Consider the following 8,952-nt stretch of genomic DNA (forward strand, 5'->3'; position numbering starts at 1 on the left):
TGCCTGTCTCCCGAGTCCTGGGATTAATGGTGTGTGCCACCATTGCCTGGCTCTATGGCTTCTTGTATGGCTGCTGGGATTAAAGGTGTGTTCCCTGATCTCTATGGCTTGTGGCTAGCTTTGCATTCTGAACCCTCAGGTGATCTTCAATAAATCATAAATAATATAGCACCACACTCATGTCTATTGCAGGAAGGGCAGCCATTAGAGTGCTCTTTTCTGCCCATGAGGTAATGGACTCCTAAGAGCAACTGTCCCCATCCCTTGCTGAGTATCTGGGAACCACAGTGACAGGCCTCTTCAGTTCTGTACTATCCTGTGCTTGCTTGAACCCAAGGCCCACAATAGCTCTTCTTCAGCCTGTCTCCTTCAGCCTGGAGTTACACAGCCAAGTAGCCTCCAAAACTCTACCTGGCTACCTTCCAGGCCTGCACGTTTGCATTCTTGCATCCACAGCTCTGAGTGTGTCCCCATGTCTATAGCACTAGGTCTCTGTGGAACATGAGAGAAAAATCCCACCAGCACTGAATGTAAACCCTGGGCACAGGGGGCATGGCATTCAGTACATACCTTTAAACACCCCCACAGGACTCCCTTCCTTACACAGTTTGTCTCCACCTAATTGATGTTGTCTGTCACTGCCTGTGGCCCCCTCCAGGCAGGGATTGCCTGTGGACCAGGCTTGAGATTGAGACTCATCGAATCTCTGCTTGACACCCAGAGCCCACCTGAAGGGATGGAGCCCCTCAGGTTTTTGTTTTTGTTTTTTATTTTTGAGAATCTGATTTAATTCATTTTTAAAACCCTCCCCCTGCATCAGGAAACACCAGGGCTGGTGGCAAGCTTTGGACAGCAGATTGAGAGCAGATCTGGTGAGTCAAGGATTGGAGAGGATGCTCTGGGCCCGCCGGAAGAAAGAGAGGTGAGGAGCGGGGGTGGTGTAGAGACCTGGGGGTGCTGCTGGGACATGGCCAAATTGCCAGGGAGGGGATGGGAAGGTGGGAAAGTTCTTTCCCAGAAGACAACACACCTTTGTTCTTGGCCTTGGTTTAAAAGCTGAAAACAAGCCTAGAACTCCCAGTAGGAGCATGCTCTCCTAACATTCATTAGCCTTTTAATTACTGTATTTATTTTAGCTAATAGCAGGGTTTAATGAGATATAATTAGAAAAAGAATAAATTCCTTAGAGTTCCTCAGACTTTACTGTTCTCAAAGCCCTTTTACTTCTTGTTACCCCGAACCCTCCAGAAACTGGAGCTGATAAAACCAAATTTTAGGGAGGTACAATGCAGAGGCCCATGACTGCAGCTGGGGAGGGTAGTGATGGCCGTGGGCTTGGGGCTGTCAAGCTCACCCTCTACTTCCATGAACTTCCAGGCTTGCCTCTTCCCGCCTAGTGCCTATATCTCTTGGCTTTAATCTTTGCACACTTAGATCTCAAAGGGAAGGGATGGGCAGGCCATTTTGCATTGCCACAGAAACACAGAACAAGGGTCTCCTGTTGTTCCAAATAGAAGAGATCAGAAAAATGTCATATTAGGTGGCACATAGCTGCTTAAAAACAATGACAGTCTCAGGCTGGACTGGTAGCTCAGTTGGTAAGGTGCCTGCTGTGCAGGATGAGAACCTGAGTTCAGATCCCCACTTCCCCAGTAAAATGCCAGGCAAGGGCCTGTAATCCCAATACTGGGAGGTAGGGACAAGAGGATTGCTGAAGCTCACTGGTCGGCCAACCTAGCCAATTGATGAAGGACCCTATCTCAAAAAGCAAGGTGGAGAAGTGGTTGAGAACACCAGATGTTAACCTCTGGCCTCCGCATGCATATACACATATGTACACACCCAGAGGAACATGCATGTATACCACTCACATGTACACACAAAGTAACATAAGCTGGACACATAATGGCTTAAAAAGTATCACTCTGTTTACTCTGGACTTGGTGGCTGTCCAAGCCCTGCCCTTGGATAGTTTCTCAGAGATGAAGGTCCTGTGACCCAATGTCATGGATGGTCTGCTATGGAAAGCATGGGACCATGGATAATATATTTAGGGTTATTTTAATTGCTGTTAGGGTTTTGTTGTTGTTGTGAAGAGACACCATGACCACAACAACTCTTATAAAGAAAAAATTTAGTTGGAGTGGCAGCTTACAGTTCAGAGTTCAGTCCATTAACATCATGGTGGAGAACATGGCAGTGTACAGGCAGATGTGGTGCTGAAGTAACTGAAAAATCCAACATCTTGCAAGCAACAGGAAGTCAACTGATAGCCACACTGAGGGAAGCTTGATCAAAAGAAACCTCAAAGCCTGCCCCCACAGTGACACACTTCCTCCAGCAAGGCCACACCTCCTAATTGTACCACTCCCTTAGGGGCCATTTTCTTTCAAACCACCACAATTAGATATCAGAGTACAGTACCCAAGAAATAAGATCAGGATATCCAGCAGAAGAGAACTCAAGTCCAGACCAGAACGGCATTGGATCTGCTTAGTTGTAAGGTGTTTTCCCTGCATCCATGCTTTGCTTTACTGATGGTATAGAGTGGGCACCAGTCATGAGAAGCCTTGGTCCCAGTATTCAGCAACAGACAGTGTCAAAGAGCACTGATTCCCAGGATCCAGAGCAGATGTGTGATGTCAGTGGAGCCTTGCACCAAACTGCTAGGAGCCAGGGGAGAGTCCTATGGCTTCAACGTCACATGTGGGTCTCAGGAGCAGTTATAATGGCAACAGTGGCAGCCCGGGCTCCAGGGACAGGATTTCAGCAGACCTGTCATGAGGGAATTCCTAAGCCTGTTGCATTCTATCTCAGATGCATTCTATCCAGCTTCTTACAGTTGTGTGGAGCCTGCTTCCAGGGTGAGGTCTGTGGGGTGGGTTTTTAAGTGTTTAACAGGGCGCTGGTAGGTGAATAGTAGAGATGGAGGGAACTCTGCCTGTTTCCATGATGTAAATATTCCTGGGCAACAAGCTAACAGTGGGCAGTGGGCTCACAAGACTTCTGAACCTTTCACACTGTGATCCCGTGAAGGTGGCCAGTAGTACACCTCACTATAGATCTCATTTGATTTTAGGGACAGCCAGTGACCAGAGTGGAGGAAAAATCTTTTAAATAATATTTAGGGATGGAGAAATGGCTCAGTAGGTAAAGTGTTTGGTGCCTGTGGTTAACTGAATGAGAATGTCCCCCATAGGCTCATAGACTTGAATGTTTGGTCACAGGGAGTGGTATTATTAAACACTTTCTTTTATAAGAATTGTCTTGGTCATGGTGTCTCCTCACAGCAACAGAACAGTGACTAAGATATTGCTATTGACAGGACTGGAGTTTGGTTCCCAGCATCCACATCCAGCATTTCACAATAGCCTGTAACTCCAGCGCCAGGAGATCCATCACCCTTTTCTGGTCTCCATGGGCAGTACACAAAAATGGCACACACAAACAAAAATTAATCCTTAAAAATAAAAAATGCACTTATTTGGAGTGTCAGGACCTAAAGGGAGGTTCTCTGGGAAAGAGTCAGAACACTAAGGAGGGTCAGAATGGGTTCAGAATACAGGATCTAACTGTCTCTTCTCTCTGCAGCATATTAAAGAAGGTGTATACTCCTGTCCAGGAGAGGGTGACATTCCCTGGAAAAGGAAGCTGGCCACACCTGTCCCTAGAGCCCATTGGGGAACTGGCACCCATGCCTATCACAGGGGTGGACACCATGGACATATTAAACACAGGAGAGAAGATCTTTGTATTCAAGAGCCCAAAGGAGCCAGAGATCTCCTTGCGTGTTCCTCCCAGGAGGAAAAAGAACTTCCTGAATGCCAAGAAGGCCAGCAGGGCCTTGGGCTTGGACTGACCCCAGGATAAGCACCAGGGAGTATCTCAAGTCAGGCGCATCTTTCCTCCAGCCCTATTTGGGTCCATCTGTCTGTCTGTATCACACAGCTTGCAATATACACATACTTGCAGCATAGACACAGTGCCACACATATTGGCTCTCCAGTGCTCAGTGATGCTGATCCCCTGAGTTTCTGTTTGGTCCACTCTCTTTTGTGCCACAGGACACAAGCACACCTTTCTTTCAGGTCCAAATGACCAAGATCTAGAGGGGACCCACCTCACCCCACCTTCCTATCACAGACTGCTGCCTCACTACCAGTTTATGTGAGGAAGGTGAAGCTCTCTGTTGTTACAATGTGTGTTATATGTTCTGTTTTTCATAAATTGAACTTTTTAAATGAATGATAATGGTGGATGTCATTTTTGCTTTGTATGGGGATGATTTGTGGTTGGTTTAATCTATGCTTTGGCTCCTGATGGTAGGCTCCAATAGAAAGATCCACCCTTTCCTACAGAAGCCCAAATGTGCCAGCCCTTTTGTCCAGTTCAAGACAGAATTGTTTTTCTCATTTTACAATGAGAACATTCAGGAGAAGTAGGTCCCTAAAGCTGATAAGTAGTAGAACCAGGCTTCATCGTCTGTGGCCCCAGCCTTGGTCCATTCTCTGGGCCTTGGTCAATGGGCATGTCCAGGGCTTGTCTTAGATAGGGTTTCTATTGCTGTGAAGAGTCACCATGACCACAGCAACTCTTATAAAGGAAAACATTTAATTGAAGTTGTGGCTTACAGTTTCAGAGGTTCAGTTTATTATGATCATGGCAAGACATGGTGGCATTCAGGCAGACGTGGTGCTAGAGAGGTAGCTGAGAGTCCTCCATCTTTCAGGCAACAGAAAGTGAACTAAGGGTCACACTGAGCAAAGCTTGAGCTAAAGAGACCTCAAAGTCCACCTCGACAGTGACACACTTTCTCTAACAAGGGCACACATACTCCAACAAAGCCACACCTCCTAATAGTGCCACTCCCTATGAGTTTATGAGGGCCAGTTACATTCAAACTTCCACAGGGCTCCATCTCTGCAGGTACTGAGAAGCCACCTCCAGCCTTCACAGCTCACATGGGACCTTTGTGTTCCCTGGTCCCCCCAGGCTCATGACAGTTGTCAGGCCTGTAATGTCTCCTCAGGGCAGGAAGTAAATAAGAAGGGAATCCCATGACCAGCAAGGGGAAGAACAGGCTGCTGCTGAAGCTTCTAAACTGCAGCTATAACCCTTTCCCTGGAGGAGCTTCCTTTAAGGGCTCCCTTACTCAGCACTGATATCCCAGCATCAGGGTACCGTCATAAAGAACCAACTACCACATCACTCCAATAGTAGAGACACAAAGGGAGCATCCCAGAGAGGGCTGGAGAAGGCTGTTTTTCTCAATGGAGATCCTGTGGGTAGAGCATAGACAGAGGAAGAATGAGTTTTCGCTTTGTGGTACTGAGGTTCAAGAGTAATCGTGAGCTCCCAAGTCACTGCACTGCATCTGGAGGTGTCCTAATGCTGTGGACCGCCGTGCATCTGGAAGGCTGCACCCAGTGATGGGGAGGGGAGGGGAGACTGAGGTTCTTCCTGCATTCTCAGAGGGCCGGAGGCCTCCCCCAAGCCATAACCGTTCAAAGCAAGTTCCAGGCTTCCTACAATCCCACCATCAACATTTCATTCTATACCCATAAAATAAAAGGGGTCCTATTTGTGGTTTTAAACCTTTAGCACAGTGCACACTGATGATTAACCCTTGGGAAAACAAAATTTTACCAAGAAGAAAATTCAGTTCAAATGCCCTAATGGCTGAGCTTTAAATGAAACTTTATTAGCCATAATAAAGTAGATGTTAAATATCTACTTAAAATGGTGCTTAGTTCCCTGAGGAAACTGGACAGAGAAGCATAGGGTAGGGGTGTGTTCGAGTGTGTGTGTGTGTGTGTGTGTGTGTGTGTGTGTGTGTGTGTGTGTGTATGTGTCCATATCTGCGAGAGGGAGAGAGAGAGAAGACAGACTGTGTGTGACTATGAACACCAAACATAGAGTTTTCTACATAGAGACCTGCTAATACTGTTAATAGAAGCAGATAAACAAAATGCAGTTGTGGGCACTGGCTCATGGATCAAGTACATCCCCCAAAGACGTGGAGCTCAACCCCTTCCATAAAGTGGTATTGAATCTGTACAGGGCCTTCAACATCTTCGCACACACTTGAACTCATGTCTAGATGACTTACGATATCTAACTCAATGAGACCTGCTGAAAATCATTGTTTAGGAATTAGTGACATGGGGGGAAAAAGGCTTGCACATGAAATACAAACTCAATTAAAATTAATTTGAAATCCACACTTTATTGAATTGCTAGATACAGAAACTCATGCTATTAAGGGTGGAAATGTAGGTACTTCCTGGGAAAAGAAATGAGGTATGGGGACAGCCAGGGTGGGAAGTGTCTTCTGTCATAATGTTCTCTCAAGCCAGGACACAGTGCAATGGTTTAATACTTACCTCATATGTATAAAGCCTTGGATTCCATCTTCAGTATGGCCCAACAGCAAAGAGGGGACAAAAGCCACTCCATCATTTTTCTTAGGCATGGTACCCGTGTTGCTTTACTCAGTGCCTCTCTAGGGCTCAGTGTTTAGAGTCCCAGTTCTGGCTTATTGCTAGTTCTAATACTTAAGGAGCCCAGGTTTGTAATTTCACCTCCCATGGCTTTAATGTCCTTGTTCATCAATTCAGATGAACTGAATGGCTGGCCTTTAAATAAAACTTTATTAGCTATAACGAAGTAGACACCAAGTATCTACTTAAAATGACATTCTGTTGGCTGAAGTCACTGGAGACTGTGTCACCAACCGTGCACTGGTTGAGGACAGCATCTGAAAAGCTGTAAGTGCTTTAAATCCATGCATGAAGAAGCTCTGAGGTCAAGGGGATGCTCAGGAGGCCACTGTCCAGAGACAGTCTTGGATTAGGGCTCTGCATGCCTCTGTGATGGGCTGTGGGGCCCTGAATAAGCATCTACACCCTTCATCGCCTAGGTTGAAACTGCTCCTCTGAGGACGTGTTGGTGTGAGATGCTGACAAAATGCCATCTTCCAGTGCCCACCACATGCCAATTCCTATGGGACAGCAGCCAGTGACTGCCTGGTTATATAATTGATAGATTGGTGCTGACAGTATTATAACGTAGTATAATATTTGTGTTAGTTTTATCATTGCTTCCTAGCTTTTTAATTATACTGATGAATATTTAATGACACACAAAGCTCTGGTAAATAGCAAGTAGCAAGTAAAAGAAGAGCAGATGAAATGGTAATCTTGCTGGGCCTTCAGTGGATGTCTGTTCAGAGAAGGCAAGAAAGGAGGGAGGGAAGGAGGGAGGGAGGGAGGGAGGGAGGGAAGGAGGAAGAACATGCATGCCACCTCTTAAAGACTCCTCCACACCTAACAGCACCAACACACAGGCCCCCAGCTGACCTTCAAAATCCAAACAACACCATCTCCAATTTCATTTTATGATTATGCAAAAGAACTCTCTTGATGGGGAAAGTACTTCTGTGCATGTTTATCTTATTGATTGTTGAATAAAGTTCTGTTTGGCCAATGAAACAGCAAGTTAGACAGGACTAGGGGTCAAAGAGGATTCTGGGAAATGTAGTAGAGAAGTGGTGAAAGTCAGGCCGGAAGTCACATAGCAAGGAAACTCATATTTAAGCAAGGAGAAACAGGAAGTGTCCCTTTTTATCCCTTCTCATCCTCCAGTGGCGGAATGTGAGCCACCAGCAAGAGAGGGCACCAGCGAAAGGCATCCTCTATAAGATAAGTCTTATAAAATATATAGATTTATGATAATTAAAACTGAGCTAACAGATGAGATTCCTAGTCATTGGCCAAGCAGCATTTGAACCTAAAGAAGTTTCTGTGTATTAATTTGGGCCCTAACTCGGGCGGGAAGCTGGCGTAAAGCACACATGTGGCGGTGGGGCTCCACGGCCTTTGGTGGAAAGATTTATAGTAACACTCTCTCCCTCATTAGGAAACTAGGAGCTGAGCTGCCAGGAGCATCCCAAGAGGAATGATCAGTTCCCCAGATCCTGTTATTAATTTGGCTGTGTGGTTTTGAAGGTCAGTTAATAAAAAATTCCCAATTGTTGCCTACAACTGAACCTCCGGGGGGGTGGAGATAAGGGGTGAATAATGAAATGGAGTTAGTCCCAGATTAAATTAATGGGAACCTCAGGAAGCCTTGAAGATGGAGGACTGGCCTCACCCTTTCACAGTGGGCCTAGAATTTGACAGCTTCCAGGAACAGGGGGCAATGTTTGTACTGTCTCTCTCTAACATCTTCAGTTGCATTTCTGGCCACATCCCTGATCTCCTCGTGGCCAGGCATGCCCATGCGATCCAGCGGCCTCTTTGTCACTTTTTATTTAAACCCTGGCAATTTCAGAATGTTTTCCTCCTCCCCAGCTGACATTTGAGTTCCTGTGTCAGAAAAACACAGGATCCGAGTTCCAGATATACAGCATTTGCATGCCTGGCTTCCTGTGACTAGCCATCACCCACTGTTCATGTCCCCTCACCCTAGCCTTGCAGTCTAGACTTTACTTTGGCTGAGCCCAGGGTATGTGCTATGCAGGGGAGAGCTGGACTCAAGCACTGCTCCTCAGGCCACCTGCACAGATAGACCCCCTTTGCAGTCACTGTACCTGACAATCTCACACAGCTGTGAGCCATCCTGTGGCCTAGGTATTCAGAATCCTCCCAATTCAGGAAGCAACTTAGACCCTCTAGAACTGGCTCCTTGTGAGAAGCAGTGGACTTCAGAATTGTGCCTTATGTGGATGAAGACTGTTTTTGGAGACGGTATCTGAGATCTTCCTTTAATGCCCTGTGAGTCATAGATGCTGGAAGACCTTGTGTATTGGTTGCTGCCACCTGTGTGGATGAGTGGGTAGTAGTCAGAGAAGTAGTATATGGGAGACACTGCTTGGCCCAGGATTTCACCAGCCTCAGCAAGGTGACCATGGGTGCTTCTTTTGTTGTCTGGAGGTATTCTAGGTGGTATCCA

General features: G+C 46.4%; 1 protein-coding gene across 5 annotated transcripts in view; it reads left to right on the top strand.

Annotated features, from left to right (window-relative positions):
- Positions 1 to 4,245, top strand: part of Evc2 (EvC ciliary complex subunit 2) — an 84,485-nt gene extending 80,240 nt beyond the window's left edge. For all 5 annotated transcript variants that reach the window (XM_027387058.2, XM_027387055.2, XM_027387057.2 and 2 more), the window contains 2 exons: positions 821 to 922; positions 3,592 to 4,245. In XM_027387058.2, the coding sequence (XP_027242859.1) occupies positions 821 to 922; positions 3,592 to 3,859 (370 nt within the window). In that variant the 3' untranslated portion in view covers positions 3,860 to 4,245. The remainder of the gene's footprint in view (positions 1 to 820; positions 923 to 3,591) is intronic.
- Positions 4,246 to 8,952: the final 4,707 nt, after the last annotated feature.

This window comes from Cricetulus griseus (assembly GCF_003668045.3).
Source record: "Cricetulus griseus strain 17A/GY chromosome 1 unlocalized genomic scaffold, alternate assembly CriGri-PICRH-1.0 chr1_1, whole genome shotgun sequence".
Classification (NCBI taxonomy): domain Eukaryota; kingdom Metazoa; phylum Chordata; class Mammalia; order Rodentia; family Cricetidae; genus Cricetulus; species Cricetulus griseus.